General features: G+C 33.8%; 1 protein-coding gene across 1 annotated transcript in view; it reads left to right on the forward strand.

Moving 5' to 3' along the window:
* Ythdc1 (YTH domain containing 1) overlaps positions 1-16,760 on the forward strand; it is a 28,574-nt gene that overhangs the window by 2,503 nt on the left and 9,311 nt on the right. Inside the window, exons 2-11 of the mRNA XM_010611192.3 lie at positions 3,627-3,728; positions 4,085-4,413; positions 4,533-4,950; positions 8,533-8,622; positions 9,084-9,137; positions 9,692-9,786; positions 11,163-11,271; positions 11,359-11,476; positions 14,938-15,022; positions 16,355-16,521. Of these exons, the coding sequence (XP_010609494.1) occupies positions 3,627-3,728; positions 4,085-4,413; positions 4,533-4,950; positions 8,533-8,622; positions 9,084-9,137; positions 9,692-9,786; positions 11,163-11,271; positions 11,359-11,476; positions 14,938-15,022; positions 16,355-16,521 (1,567 nt within the window). The remainder of the gene's footprint in view (positions 1-3,626; positions 3,729-4,084; positions 4,414-4,532; positions 4,951-8,532; positions 8,623-9,083; positions 9,138-9,691; positions 9,787-11,162; positions 11,272-11,358; positions 11,477-14,937; positions 15,023-16,354; positions 16,522-16,760) is intronic.

Consider the following 16,760-nt stretch of genomic DNA (forward strand, 5'->3'; position numbering starts at 1 on the left):
TTTTTTTTTTTTTTTTTTTTTTTTTTTTAATTCAGCAACATGTTAAAGTCAGATAATTTCAAATAAAAATTCTGGTTTGGGAATGGAATTTAAACATTTGGAAACTGACAGCACTGCATCCTCTCAGCACAACCAGTATACTGCAGTGGATTGGGATTGTCCCTATTATCTTGCCTATGTCTTCAAAAAGTACAGTGATAAAGTAACAATGTTTCAATTAGCAGTGGGCGACATATTACATATCTGAGGATTGTTGCATCAGATTTATATTGCCTAGCCACTCAAGTCTGTGAAAGCTGTTCACAGTATTTACAGGATAACAAAATTGCCCAGTTACACATATCTTTAAATGTATCCTCCTTATTGCATGACTATATGCTAAAACGAGTTTAGTGTCCTTGCGCCTCAGTATCTGTGGAGCTGAGGCTTCAGTTTACTTGGAATTGTTTTGTGCCAGTTTTATTCAGAGATTGCAGATATGCATTTTTAGAGTCAGGCAGATAGTTATTGTGTAGGCACAGAAGTAGTATGTTAAAAAATAAAGTGCAAGCATGTTCTGTGTTCATACAGTACAACTGAAAAGCACTAATTTACCAAGCATAAACCCAGATTGTCTCATGCAAAGCTTTGGCATGTTGCCTTCTCTATATCCTAACAGTGTCTTGGCTGCCCCAGCTGGTGGTTTTCAGGTGAGAATCTGGACTGATTGCTATTGGTAGTTTTTAAACAAAAAATGAGTTTTTATAATAAATTTTTGGAGTTCTTAAAAAACATCCAGTAGCTAGTTTTATTCTGTTATATGAGCTAGTGTGTAATTTCAAAAGATTTGAAGTTTAATTCTATGAATAAGGTCTGCCTCCCCCCATAATGGAGGTTGAACTCAGGACTTTGTGAAGCAGGCATAGTGCCACTAGGCTTAAATCCCTGGCCTTGAGATTTAGTTTTAGTTCTAGGTGGAGATACTATTTAATCAAGCACTGAGCTAATTTATTGTACTTCCTGAAAAAAAAAAATCAATCTTATGACATCTCAATTTTGAAAGTTTGAGATTTTAAAATTTTTAACATCTGTACAGTTTTCTTTGTAGGCATCCAGAAATGTTCTTTATCCCATTAGTAATTAGAATTACAATACGTGCATGTTGTTTACAGAACTTTTCTTGAACTGACATTGCTAACTAACAGGTTCATTTTACTGTTAATATTATTCGACTGGTGTGATGCTGTCAAAGTATTTCAAAGTAATTGAATGTACTGATACTTCTTTATATGCCATATCAGTGATGTTAAATTTCAGGAAAATGAAAGTGATTTAAAGTAGTTTAAGGAAAATTAGTCTAGACCAAGTGAATATTACCTTACTTTTTTAAAGAGATTTCTTTCCAAAAGAATTCCTACCCTGAAGCTACCATAAAGGAGAGTGACCATAGGAAAAATGGCTAAGGAAGCCCTAGTGGCTTTTAATCTCCAGCTTAAGTACCATCCACATACTAGTCTTAAGATGCTTTTAGCTCCAGATATCAACCAGAAGAGAGGAGACCCTACTTGGTCCCCAGAACCATTAGCAATAATGAAAAAATGATTTATTCTCTTTTAAGTACCAAGTTTTGGATTGATATCTTATTTGGCAATAGATAATTAGGACATGAATATAGATCTACTGAAGAGGATTTTATTTTGTGATTTTTAACATGTGCCCTAGTCATTAACCAGAAAATGGTTGAGGTGGATAAAATTTATTATAATCTAATAGTGATAAGGAAGGGCTTATAGATTAAAACACTTTTTAGAAGATTTAGTTAATTGCCCTTCTTTTACTTTCCCAAATATTGATCCCCCCCTTTTTTTTTGTACCAGGAGTCAAACTTAGGACCTTGCATTTACGAAACAGGTGTGGTGCCACTGAGCCAAATTCCCAGCCCTGATATTTTTATTCTTAATTCATTTTACTCAGGGAAATAAAATGAGCTCAGGAAGCCTGGCATTTACCCAGTACCTAACTCTGAAGGGATAGTTTAAACTTCTTGACTTCCAGAACTATTTCCCACATACATCTTTTTTCAGTGAATAAGTGGTTTCAGTTGTGGGACAAAGTAACATCCAGGCAGTCTTAAAGAGACACAACATTTTATAATTTTCTAAACACCTTAAAAATATAAAAACCATTCGTACAAATTGCAGGCCATACTAAAACAAGCCATGGATCAAATTTGTTAGCATTTAGCTTGCTAGTTTGTGAGAAATCCACATGCTTAGCTTATTGATATCATGGACTGTAATATGAATAAAACTACATGTATCATCAAATAGGGATTAGTTAATTTAATACATATGACCTTTTCTATCTTATTGCATTTCTATTTTCTATCTTATTGCATCCTTTATGCTTTAAAGTGTGTTTAAAGTTCCAAATCTAAGTGACTGTAGGTTTAGAAAGCCTGAACTCCAGACTGAAATCCATCTGTACTGAACAAGTGTATTTGGTCACTTTGAACTTTTGAGCTTCTATATCCACTTCATTTATTTTTCCAGTGCTAGGCTTCAGACATGCTGGATAAGTGTACTCCTGCTGACCTGCATCCTTAGCCTGCTTCTGTTTTTGTTTTTGTTTTTGTTTTTGTTTTTAACCTGTAAACTAATAGATAATAAAACCTACCTTATTTTTATATGATGTGCCTATATGATTGATGTAAAAGCACTAAAATGTTAAAGTGATGTTTATTAAATAAGCATTAGTTAATGTTTATTATCTTGAATTCAAGTTTGTAGGTGCTTTCCAAAATTGCAAGCAGTATCTAAGTTGGAATTTAATACTTCTAAAGATTAAAACCCCTTTTATTTTTAATTTATCATGTATTCTAAATGGTATTTGCTGCTGTTCAGATTTTGGGAGACTTTCATTTATTGCAAATGGGAATCCAGATAAGAGAAGCCCTTTTGTTTGATGTATCTTAACCTTTAGTGACTCTGTTTTGTTGTTTTGTGATGGCATTCTGCTGTATAGACCAGACTGGCCTGCAACTCACAGTTCTGCCTCAGCCTGCCTAAAGCTGGCGTTACAGGAAGGCCCCACCACACCCAACTCAGTAACATCTTTTTTTCCTAATAAAAATACAACTTTCAATACTGTATTAATTTCAGAAAAAAACATAAAGAACAGATAAGTTCATACCACACCACCCAAAGAAATCAATCAATCATTAGCCCAATCCAGGCGTAGTAATTTTCAAATACTCCCTAATTAGAAATTTTTATTGGTGATGTAAACTTTATTTGACTAAGCTGTTGTCTACCATCTTTTCATACCTTACAGGCTATATATTCCTTTTTTTGGTAGGAATTAATTTTGTGCCTTGATCCCAAAATATCTCTTTGAAGATGATGGTTGACTGGTTGGGTCATTCCTTCCTTCCCTCTTACCTTCCTCCTTTTCTGCCAACTTCCTGTGGTACTGACAATTGAACCTAAGGCTGGACTCAAATTTGAGATCTTCCTGCTTTAGCCTCTCAGAGTGCTGGATTACAGACATGTGCCACCATGCCCAGGGGATTGTATGATTTCCTAATTACTCAAAAATAAATGTTTAATATTACTTTCTTCCTACTTAATTTTTAAATTTGTTTGCAGATGGAGAACTTAATGTTCTAGATGATATTTTAACTGAAGTTCCAGAACAGGATGATGAACTCTATAATCCAGAGAGTGAACAAGATAAAAACGAGAAAAAGGGTATGTATGTTGAATTCTATTATTTTTATAAAAAATAACAGTGAAAATAAGAGATTCAGTTTCTTCAGAAAAATCACTGCTTTTGTACTTGGAGATTAGTAACAAAGCCATGTGATAGTTTTATGTAAGATACTTTATTGCATATGAGTATTTTTTAAATACATGAAATTTCTCAGAAATATAGATTTACTTTAGTAGCTGAAATTTGAATTTTCTTTTCGATTAGATGTAGGATAAAAATAGTGTAGAAGATAAAGAAATGAGGCTTTTCTTCTGATTCTTGTTACCTGTAAATCTTTGAATTTAAAAGAATACTATAAATATTTTTATATATCTTTTTAAATTGTGTTTTATAGGATCAAAAAGAAAAAGTGACCGGATGGAATCTACTGATGCCAAGCGACAGAAGCCTTCTGTCCATTCCAGACAGTTGATTTCTAAGCCACTAAGCTCATCTGTTAGCAATAACAAAAGAATTGTTAGTACAAAAGGAAAGCCAGTTGCAGAATATAAAAGTGAGGAATATCAAAGATCTGAAAGAAACAAGCGTCTAGATGCTGATCGGAAAATTCGTCTGTCAAGCAGTGCCTCCCGAGAACCTTATAAGAGTCAGCCTGAGAAAACTTGTCTAAGGAAAAGGGATCCTGAGAGGAGGGCCAAATCTCCTACACCAGATGTTTCCGAGGTAGTAAATATTATTGCAGATATAAAACAGAAAGCAGTTCTTTTTGAGGCTTTAGAACTATTTATTCATCTTGACTTTGTCTATTATGACTGCTGATTCCCTTTTTCTTTAAATATCAGAGAATTGGGCTAGAAGTTGATAGACGTGCAAGCAGATCCAGCCAGTCATCCAAGGAAGAAGTGAACTCTGAAGAATATGGCTCTGATCATGAGACTGGCAGCAGTGGTTCTTCTGATGAGCAAGGCAACAACACTGAGAATGAGGAGGAAGGAGTGGAGGAAGATGTAGAGGAAGAAGAGGAGGTGGAAGAAGATGCAGAGGAAGAGGAGGAGGTAGATGAGGGAGAGGAAGAGGAAGAGGAGGAGGAAGAGGAAGAGGAGGAGGAAGAAGAGGAAGAAGAATATGAACAAGATGAGAGAGACCAGAAGGAGGAGGGAAATGATTATGACACTCGAAGTGAGGCCAGTGACTCTGGTTCTGAATCTGTTTCCTTCACGGATGGATCTGTCAGGTCTGGTTCAGGAACAGATGGATCAGGTAGTACTTTTTATATGTCAGAGTTTTTCTTGCTCTGTGTGTGTGTGTGTGTGTGTGTGTGTGTGTGTGTGTGTGAGACTTGGTTTTCTTTTTGAATATGTTTAAATTGAAGTATAAAAATATTGAGACATTAGGGGATATTAATAGGATGATTTTGTGATATTCATAGTTAATTATATGCTGTTGAGTCTTAAATACAGTTGTGAAATTTTGAGTAAATTTGCATAGTGTTTTGGTAAAGGGATTTCCAGGCTACAGATTAACTTCTTAGAAATTAGCTTAAGTCCAGTTGTTTTCTCTACATGGAAGCATATTTCAAGTTTTAAAGTTGTTGTTTCTTAGACTTTTATGTAGTCCACAATAGCTTATTTAAGCAGTGTTCTTGAAGTGTACTTACTTACATGGAAACTTTCCACTAGGTAGTACAACATTTCCTTGGTAGAATGCCCCTAGATCTCCATCATGCAGCAGCAGACCCAGACAACTTCTCTTTTCCTTGGGAACACAAACTTTCTTTCTACTTCTGTATCTGTCAGTTGACTGACATGAGACAGGCAGGGTCTATGGAATTCTGAGTTGTCAGTTTACAAGATGGAAAGGATTATAAGATTCTTGTAGAAAGATTAAGAGCCATCTTGGATTAGTCATCTCTTCAATACCACCTGTCCTACCTCTTTATCCCTAGCCATGAGACCCAACTGTAAGTCCAGTTGCAGTCACTAGTTCAGGGGCCTTTCAGTGGGTTTGATAGGAGCAGTAAGGAAATTTACAGATGCCTGGCCTCTTAGTGGAGATTATAGTCTCATTTTTGTGTTATGTCAAGATGCTATCAGATGTGCTATGTAAGCAGAATTTACGTAGCGTTAGAATACAAATATTCTTTTGAAATAGTTTTGTTGTATAGAATCTCAGTATGGTAAATATGTTGATACTATATACATGATAAAGCTAATGGCTAGCTATTTGCTAGTGATAGTTTAAGTTCTTTCAACCATTTGTTCACTAGAGTGTAGGTTTGAGAGTTTAGACATTTTTGAAGAATGTAAAAGGGTTTAAATAGATGAGTAGTTGGGTATGATATCAAAATTTACAGAATCTTTTCTCCCATCATGCTTTTTGTAAATAAATGAGATAGGTCTTTTATAATTTATCATGGATAGGAAATAAAAATGCATTGGTAATATAAATGAATGTTCAGTTATGGTGGACAGTGAATGTTCATTTGTGTATGAAACCATATGGAGGAGTGGGGAATATGTTGTTACAGGAATTTATTTTGGGGGGGGAGGTGTTTCTGTTAGGAATAATATTTTTTAGTCCCGAAATGTTTGTGGTAAGTCATGGGTACTTGTATAAATGGAAAGGATCTGAAAATAGTTTGCATTTTTATCAAACTCCTAGATGACTCCAGGAGAGTATAGGATTATACTTTTGTGGAAAAGATGTGAAGTTGACCTTTATAATAAATGAAACCCTTATTTTCCTTATTAAAGAAAATATTTCCTTAGAAAACCCCTTATGTGGAGCCTCCTTTAGAAACCATACACTGTATTTAATATGTGGGAGATTATTTTTCTCATAAAATATTGTCCGCCGGGCATGGTGATACATGCCTGTAATCCCAGCACTTGGGAGACTGAGGCAAGAAGATTGCCTATTTGAGGCCAGCCTGGGCTTACAATAGTGAGTTCATGGCCGGCCTGAACTATATAACTAGATTCTGTCTCAAAACAAATTTTCATCATGAAGTGAAAGAAAAATTGAGTGAAGTTTGAACTCCTTGATAAGGAAATAAAAGTTTTCAGAATACAAGAGGTTGCTGTTTAGTTTCAATATTGTAAGTTTTACAAGCTCTAGAAGTTATTTTTTTGGTTTTGGAATATTTAGTAACTTGGGAAAGCATCATACTGCTTGATGAAGTTTTGTTCAGTGGTTTTCATTATTCTTTTGACCTGAGAGTAATAGTTGGAAGAGTAGTGAAAGTTGAGAGATCGCTTTCATTACTTTCAACCATACAATAAACTTTTTAAACATCAACAAGACATGTGTAACCCTTAAGCTGATCAATTCATAGTGCTTGGACTTTAGAAAGGAAAAATCCAAGGAGAAAGAAATTAAACATAACTTTGGAAAGAAAGATAGGGACCCCCAACAACAACAAAGAAAACCCAAAAAGTAGTTTGAACTAGAACTCCCCTTTTCAGGAGTAGTGATAAAATATCTTTTCTTGCTCAGTAAAGTACATAGCTGAGCGCTTGTACTCTAAAGCCACAAGACCTACCTTGGAGTCTCTGTTCTGCCACTAAACAGCTGTGGAACCTGGCCAGCTAGCTGATGTGTGATTTCCTCATATGTAAGTCAGTATCTCAGGAACTTGCTCTAAGGATTAAGGGAAATAATTTATTCAGCTTTTTTTTTTTTTATTTTTGTTGTACCGGGGATTGAACTCTGGTCCTTGCGCTTGCAAGGCAGGTATTCACCTTTTTAAATGGCTGTCATGATAACAGTAGGATGGTGTATACGTAATGACTTGATTGTTTTTCAGCTTTCCATTGTTTATAAAAGCATGAATTTTCTCTTTCATATTCCTTCCAGCTGAAGGGTAAAAGAGGATATCATCATATAATCAAAATGAGAAGAACTTGGTTTTAATTTTAGGTTTTCATGTATGTACTTATAAAGTTAAAAATTAAACTTGAAATGTTTCTTAATGCTGGGTAATACAGACTTTCTGTCTATAGAATATTTCCAGCTTTCTTATGTGAATAAAGACTGTCATTAAGATTTTAGGAATAAATTTTAAATTAAATTTGGAAATACTGTAAACAAAATGATCTAGTGAAGAAATGGTTAAGGAGGATGGAATTGAAGACATAAAAGTAAGCATTGGCAACAGAAGGGAATCGCTAGCTTATTTTTATTTTTTTGTTTTTCCAGTTGAAAAGTCTGGGTTCTGGTGCTTATCAAACGTTGTTAAAATCAAAATTGGAATTCTGATGAAGATGGTAGCATAATTTAAGCAAACGAATCAAAGAACTTAAGATAGTACTATGAGGTGCATAGAAAGGACTTAGTAAAATTTATTGGAAAAAAATATGTATGTTTTGCAGACTTCCGCTTGTTGGGAAACTTTATTCAGGGCTTTCTGTGTAGAGCAATTAAGTACCTGATATCTCAATATATTCTTTTTATTTATTTTTAATGGTACTAGGGCTTGAACCCAGGGCTTTCTGAGTGAGCTACATCCTCTGACTCTTTTTATTTTAAATTTTAGACACATTCTTACTTAAATTGCCGGGGATGGGTTTGAAATTGAGATCATCCAGCCTCCCACTGTGCTGAGATTACAGGCATCTTCGCATCTCTATTTTTATTTATTGAAATTAAAATACCTTAGTTTCTGAACAATATGTTTAAAAGGGTATACCGAGAAATTGGGGGATTCTGAAATAAAGTTACCAGTGCTTAAGAGTTGTGAAAAACAGATATATAATGGAACATTCTTAATTGAATACCTGTGGCTTTGTATATATCATGGAATTTAAAAAAAATTTTTTTTGGATTTTTTTTTTTTTTTGTAAGATGAAAAGAAGAAGGAAAGGAAGAGAGCTAGAGGCATATCACCAATTGTTTTTGATAGGAGTGGAAGCTCTGCATCAGAATCATATGCAGGTAATGTCATTTGACTTATTTGTGGTCATATCTGACTGATTCTAATGTAATCTGCTTTAGAAAGTGTGGAGGCTGTAGCTTAGTGTGAAAATGTTGATGTCCATTAGTACTGATTTTTGGCATGTTCAATGTAGTAATTCTAGAGGAAACTAAGCTTTTTCTTATTTTAATCCTGTTCTGTTACTGCTTAAGTGGAATTTTCACCTTTTTTTTCCTCCCTTGGAAGATGATGATTCAGTGACTAGTTTTCTGAGTGGGAATCTGTTCAAATACATTTTTTAAAAAATTCAGATGACCCAAAAACAAAACACTCGTACACATTGAGAAGTATTTTTTTGTGTGTGGGTGCGCCAGGAAGAATAATTTGTCTTGAATGGTAATTTTATGTGACAAGACTGTAGAAATTTTGTCTTACCGCTATTAAAACTCAAGCTGAACAAATGTACTTTGGCTAAATACAGGTTCAGAAAAGAAGCATGAGAAATTATCATCTTCCGTTCGTGCTGTCCGAAAAGGTATCATTTAAATTTGAAATTGTTTTCATTGCATGCTCCATAAAGTCCTTATTTTGCTTTATTAGTTCTCCATTAGTAGTTGGTTATCATGTAGTAATGTTCCGATATATTGCATTAAGGGAAAAAATAAGGTGATCTTCAATAGAAAGCTCCATGCTCCACTTTTTCTGCATATATTTTAGCACAATACCAGATGTTTGAGTATTTTACTTTTTGGATACAATGTGTATATGTATGTAAATATACCAAACACAGTTTAATAGTCTATTATTAAATGAATCTGGTAAAACTCTATAAAACTTGTAACTATTCTCATATGAGGATCTGATAGATCGGAACATCACTAAATTAGAATTAATAACCTTGTTGCAAAATGCTGGTTGCCTTTTCTTAGTTTTGCTTTATTATATGTTGTGCTTAGCTTTCTAGGTTGAATGGGTGATTGTTGAGTTTTAAAAGTTTAGCTGGGTTGTGGAGGGCTGTTTGTCAGTATAGTTTATATGCTTTGTGTGGTACTGGTCTGTGGTTAATCAATTTGGATTTCTTTTTTTCAGATCAAACCAGTAAACTCAAATATGTCCTTCAGGATGCAAGATTTTTCCTCATAAAGAGTAACAATCATGAAAATGTGTCTCTTGCCAAAGCTAAGGTATTAGCATTAGTTCTGTTGAAACTGTCCTTATCTTGAAATGTTTAAATGGCAAAGTAGACTTGAGTTTCTACAGTAGCATAAGATAGGTTGATTTTCTTTAAAGCTTTAAAGATCTGTAGCCCAGTTGCCACTCAGGACCTAGCCTGTGGCCAGTTAGGCAATTTAGTAGTAATTTAAGTAAATATGACTTTAGAAGTCATAACTATCAGTGTTTATATTGTAAAAAAGATCTCTGTCTCTTGATTTTTTTTTTCTCTAGCCAGTTGCTCATACATTGTATTAGTACCATTAAAATTTTCCTTAATCAATTTCTGTGTTAATTGATGCTGTTTCATACTTTGAGCTCTTTTTGAAAAGGAACTAGTTTTGTGGAAAGTTTCTTAGATTTTTTTTAGAAGTAGGGTCGCATGGACTTAAAAGAAAAGGGAAGGGTGCTAACTTTAAAGACCTACCCCAGAATTTATAGAAAATATATCTAGTTGTTGTAGGATATTATAAGATCTTTAAAGAAAAAAAAATACATTTGTGTGTTATACTAGGTATTATAATATTTTTAAATTCTTGGTTTAAATTTGATAACATTTCAGTTGATTACCAGAATGCTTCAAGTAAAGTTAAATATTTTGCTAGCTGTATTTCTGTTACTATCTTTGTCTTTTGATTTAAGGATTACAGTTAAAACTTCACAAAATGAAGGCATTAAAAACCCATATAGTAATGTGTTCTTGGCTGATGTGGATTCAGCGTCTTGTAATTAAGTATTTAGTGTGAAGGAAAAGATGTAGCTTATATGAGCAGATGGTTTGGAGCTGAATTAGAGCCTCTGCCTTTACCATATCATCTATTTCCCCCCGCCTTGGATGAAGAACTATTTAAAATATTTCTCATGAATGAGTACCTATATCCTAGCTCTAGATTACACAAAAATTTGAAATTAAGTAGAAAAAGTTCAGAAATGTTAGAATCTTGACAAAAACTTTTCATTTATGGTTTTAGTAACAAAGTCATTTTAAATTATAGATTGAGCACACTCTTTCTGAAAGAAAAACATACAAGTTGTGATTCACCTTCAAATGGCTTATATTTCACCAGAGCAAATGGTTGTGATTTGAAAACAATCATAGGCAGTTTGTTTCTGTAAATAGAGCTTCATCTTCTAACATTCGATCCCCTCCAGTGATTTTGTGCAGTTGGTAATTTTATCCATATTTTTTATTAATTTTTTAATGTTACACCTGCATTATTTTAACAGCTGGTAAATGAGATCTCCGTTATAGCTTTCTAGACTTTAAAACAGACTGAAATCTGTAGCATTTTGTCTTTTGTAAACTAAACTGGATTTGCAGTTAATTTTCATTTGTGTTCTTATATAGGGTGTATGGTCCACACTGCCTGTAAATGAGAAGAAGTTAAATCTTGCATTTAGATCCGCAAGGAGTGTTATCTTAATATTTTCTGTCAGGGAAAGCGGAAAATTCCAAGGTAAGAATAAAAATAATACGGATATACTAAAATAAAACATTCATGATATTGTCATCTCCATATTATTTTGTGTTCTGATTCTTGTAGGCTTTGCAAGACTTTGTTCAGAATCTCACCATGGAGGGTCTCCTATACACTGGGTGCTTCCAGCAGGAATGAGTGCGAAAATGCTGGGTGGTGTCTTTAAAATTGACTGGATTTGCAGGTAAATTGTACATTTCAGAATAAATAAATTTACTCTCCTTTTGAGTTGGCTACAAACTCGGAAAAATAGTAGAACTCAGTAGTGGTTTAGTTTTTTGAAGTTCTTACACTTACTTTCCCCTACCCCCATTCCCAGACTGATTTTGGTTCATGAAATTTAAGCATTAAAAGTAAAAAAGCAACAGATTCTTTACATTGTCTTGTCATTTCCTTTATAATCCAATCTGGGATCCAAAGATCTATTTTGATAATTTTATGTATTTTACTTGCTTGGAATGTTTATCATATCTAGGTAAATTTAATATAACTTAGTTACTGTGGAGTGGGATAATAAACATTCTTTGACTAAAAGGTGTGGGCATGACTGATTTGGTTGTGAGCAGTTGGGTGTTGCTTAGAGAAGTTAGCAGTACGTGCTTAGTTGAGATTTTGAAGTAGGATTCAGATTTAACCATTTTTAATCAAAATAAAGAGCTCATTAAAACAAACAACCTGCTGGAACATAAAATAAATTGTTGAAGACACGGGTATAGACAACTTTCTAAACAGCCCCATTTGCACAAGAAGTAACATCAAAAATCAAAAAAGGTTTTATGTCAAAAAGATTCTGCACAGCAAAGGGAAAAACCTATAGAATGAAGAAACAACCTAAAGAATGGGAAAAATATTCTTCAACTATTCCTTGGGCAAAAGACTAATGTGTGGGATATGAAAGAATTAAAAAACTAGACCCAAGTGAAAGGCCCAGTTAAAAAAATAGACAACTGAAATGAACAGGTAATTCTCAAAAAGCTATAAATGGCCAGTAAATACATGGAAAAAATATACAGTATTTTCGGCCATTAAGGAAATGTTAATTAACACAGATTTCATCTTACTCTGAAAAGATTGGCCATTTTCAAGTATCAGTAATAAACACTGACAAGGAACTAACTATTCATTCCCCTTGTCATTATCTTCCCTAAAGAGTTAGATATCACAGTGATATATGCATACTCGTGTCTAGCAGCACAATTTATAATAGCTAATCTTGGAAGTGGCCTATATGTCCTACCAAGAAATGAGTGGATAGGTAGACATGTAAAGAAGATTATTTATATGTAATGGAGTATGTTGTCATAAAGAAGGCTAAATTTGCATTTTTAGGAAAATGGACACCCTAATCTTAAATACAATAAGTAAGACATGCTAACTTAAATATTTTGTGGTTTCCTTACATGAGAAATACAAAGTATAAATAAGGAACAAAAGATGGATGTTATACTAGGAGAGTAGATCTTTTGCAAATGGGAAAGAAGGGGGACCAAAAGATGGAAGGGGGGGAGTTAGGCAAAGAGAAGGAACATAAACTTAAGGTGAGTTATGCACATATAAATAATTTTCTTTATATGTTCCCCATGAGAAATGTAATCATGTACTGCAAACATGTATAATAAAGACCAAACTATAAGTTTATTAAAAAGAAAAAATAATCTTACTATTTTTAATGCTGAGTTGATTGCCACTATTGGTAATAAAAAGCTAATTAGCTCAGCTTTTCATGATCCATGAAAATATACTTCATATTGATAATTAATATTATCTGAAAGACTATCAGTTCTTTGAACTGTAAATTGACTCTAAAGATGATGAAAGAGTTGGTTAACAATAAGCAAGGAGAAGTGATTCTCAGGAAAGCACATCAGCACAATTACAGCATGGAAACGAGCCACTGAGAGATATATGATGGGGTTGGAGCCTCATTACTTCATAGAATAGTCTGTAAAGAACAAAAGGCAAAAATGATTAGTAATGTGGGACAGCCTAAACTTTTACTACAGGATAATGAAGAACTAAACACACATAGGCCAAGGTAAGAGTGGCAATAGTGTGTAATTTGTTACTGTCGCAAAAAACTACATGTAAAAGTATCTTATTACCTTCTGTAGGAAAAATAGGAAGCCATCTAAATTTTCCTAAAGAGAAAATTAGATGAGTGGATTATGGTTTCGTAAATGTAATGTACAGAAATAATTGCCCATGTAGGAACAGAACACTATAAAGAAAAATTAGTGGAATGAAAAGACTGTTGGTGATAACCTTGTACTGTATTGCCTCTGGAGTTTTTATATAATTCGTTAGTTTCAATTTAAAGATTAAAAATTGATTACTGTTTATTGGAGAAACAAGATGGTGATTACTGTTTTAGCAGCGAGGTGATAGACATTTGTGTGTATAGTTGAAAGGCAAAAAGAAACACTATGGGTGCCATTGTACAATATTTGGGAGATGATGCTTTCTTGGCTTCAAGAGGTAGTAATTATTTTTAGATAGATTTCAACAGATTTTGTTACTAGTGTTGACCTTTTCATATTGGCAATGAAATTTTTTTCTTAATTGTAGAAGAAGGGTTTCGTTTATTAGTAGATTATTTAATTCTTATATGCCTCCTCTTTAACTTAATGGCTGTCTTACTAACTTGTTGGGAATCTACAGTATTTACCAATATGCATTAAAGACCCCAGTAGAGACTCTTAACATTGGATACAAAATTTTGGGCAGAAAGCTTTGGGCTTTAATTTTTTTGTTTGCTTTTTTGGTACCGGGGATCGAACTTGCATCCTTGTGCTTGCGAGGTAGGTGGTGGAACCCACTGAGCTAAATCCCCAGCCCTGAGCTTTAATTTTTTTAAAGTAAGTTTTAGGTTGGCCTATAGTTTTAAAAGAAAACTGTAATTTTAATTTTTTGACACAGATTCTGTTAAAGTACAATATTATAATACCTAACAATTCTGAAGGGTACTTGATATTCAATGCATTAAAACTTCTTCAAGTCCATATTCTTAGGCATTCTGCCAATGGTCCCTAACTTGAGATGTCTCAACTTTGTTGATTTTACAAAGGTTTAGGCATTCAGTAGAAAGTTTACCTGGAGTTTTGAATGTTGGTCTTTTCTTAGATTAGTTACAGACAGTGCTCTTGCTGAGCTGCGCAATGAGCTGCAGCTCCGTCAGCCACATGATCACTAGAAAAAACTGTATTGTACTCTTGGTGATCTCTGGTATTTGATAGATTGAATGTTTTAAATACATTAATATATTTTCTGTCTGTTTTGGAGGAGACGATCTTAAAATACCAGGGCCTGGCACATACTAGGAAAACACTTTACTATTGAGCCACATCTGCAGTCCCATTTTAAAAATTTTATTTTGAGACAGGGAATCTCTTTAAGTTAATACGCTGGCCTTGAACTCTTGATCCTCCTGCCTCATTGTGAGTTGCTGGGTACACCACTACACAGGCTTAAATACTTTTTTTGACTTGCAATGTTTTCAGTTTACTACTAATTTTATTTCAACCTAACCATCATAAGTCAGGGAGCAGCTGTGTTATTCAGGGTTTTTTTGCTTTACATTTTGTTTCATTTAAATTACGGTTAACATGGTGATTCACAAGAATATAATTAATACTAATTTGTATTTAGGCGTGAATTACCCTTCACAAAGTCAGCTCATCTCACCAATCCTTGGAATGAACATAAGCCAGTAAAGATTGGACGTGATGGACAGGTTTGTTATTCTGAGTGATTCTTTGTAAAAACATATGTACTTAACTGTTCTAGTGATCTTTGTTGAAAGGTATTCTAAAAACCACTTGTAGAAAGTGAATTATGAAAAGTCAAGAGAAAATAATATTTGAAGTACATGACTCCTGTTGCTATGACTGATTCTTAAGATAGCTAATACTGAAATTTAGCTTTAAATGAGAGTTACTTATTGTTTGGTTCATAGGATTGAACCCATTTCCTTCACAGTGAGCTTTTTCTGTAGCCATTTTTTAACTTCTTGAGACAAGGTCTTCCTGGGTTGCCCAGGCTGGGCTCAAAGTTGGGATGGATCCTCATACTTCAATCCCATAGTTTGAGTTAATAGAATAGTGCCACTGTGTATAGCTAATGATTTTATTAGTAAAAGAAGGGAAAATAATTAAAGAGAAATAGCTTGAAGTGGTTTTTCTTTATATTATCACTATTTAATACATTCTGCATTTTATATAAAATGTGTATTATAGAAATGCCATTTACAATCTTTGCTGAGTTTTCTGAGTAGAAAGTAACCTCTGAAAAGATAACACATATATCTGTGTATCTTTAAATACACTATTAGGTTTTAAAGTGTACAAATGAAATTGAAAATACATAGTAGTTTGAACCAAACCTAATCTTAGATGCTCATAGCTCCCACATATAATTTTAAATCAGAAATAATAAAATATTTTCATTCCCTCATTAAGTGAAAGTGTTGGTGATTGAAAACAAAACCAAATTCTAAAATTGGTAAGTTGTACTATGACTTTGTAATTAATGTATACTGGTATATTAATTGGAAATGAAATTCAATTAATTGATAGGTTAATCTGCCTTTTTTATGACTGTAGTATTTCTGTGATTTAGCAGACTTACTGTTGTTGCCACATAATCATTTATATTGGTTATACTATATCAAGCTGAATGATTTTGTTTTAATATTTTTGTATTTCCCATAAAGAAATATTCCTTTAATTTTCCAGGGTGATTATTAGACTTTTATTGTTTGCTTTGTTTTATTTTGTTTTGTGGTACCTGGGATTGAACTTGTGCCCTTGTGCTTGCAAGGCAGGTGGTGGACACTGAGCTAAATCCCTGGCCCTGATTATTAGAGGTTTAAGTAACTACATTTATGTATTTTAAGTTTCTACCCTTTATATAAGTACATGAAAATGTTTATAAATCTGAAGGCTTACTGAAATGTGTCATTGTTGGGAAGAAATCCTCTGAGTCAGCTTTTGCTCTTGTACATCAAGAAAATGCAGAATTTTTAAAAGGTCTCTTTTTGTTATAAATGGCTACTTTCTTATTCTAGGAAATTGAACTCGAATGTGGAACCCAGCTTTGTCTTCTGTTTCCCCCTGATGAAAGTATTGACTTGTATCAGGTCATTCATAAAATGCGTCACAAGAGAAGAATGCATTCTCAGCCCAGATCAAGAGGACGTCCATCCCGTCGAGAACCAGTCCGGGATGTGGGAAGGTTAGAAACGTTCTTTGGACTGATAATAGGCACATGTATCAGGATAACATGATGGAGGAATGTGATTCGTCAAAAGTTTGTCCTGCGGTAAAGAAGAAAGAGAAAATCCTCAAATCAAGCTGCATGGACTAGTTTGTGGCTTCATTGAGGATTTCACATGGTCACCTTGGTCTCAGTCATTGTTCAAGAGGAATATGGGGAATCTTTCCTTATGCCAAAAAAAAAAAAAAAAAAAAAAA

This window comes from Fukomys damarensis, unplaced genomic scaffold (assembly GCF_012274545.1).
Source record: "Fukomys damarensis isolate Sample0158 unplaced genomic scaffold, DMR_v1.0_HiC HiC_scaffold_35, whole genome shotgun sequence".
Lineage (NCBI taxonomy): Eukaryota > Metazoa > Chordata > Mammalia > Rodentia > Bathyergidae > Fukomys > Fukomys damarensis.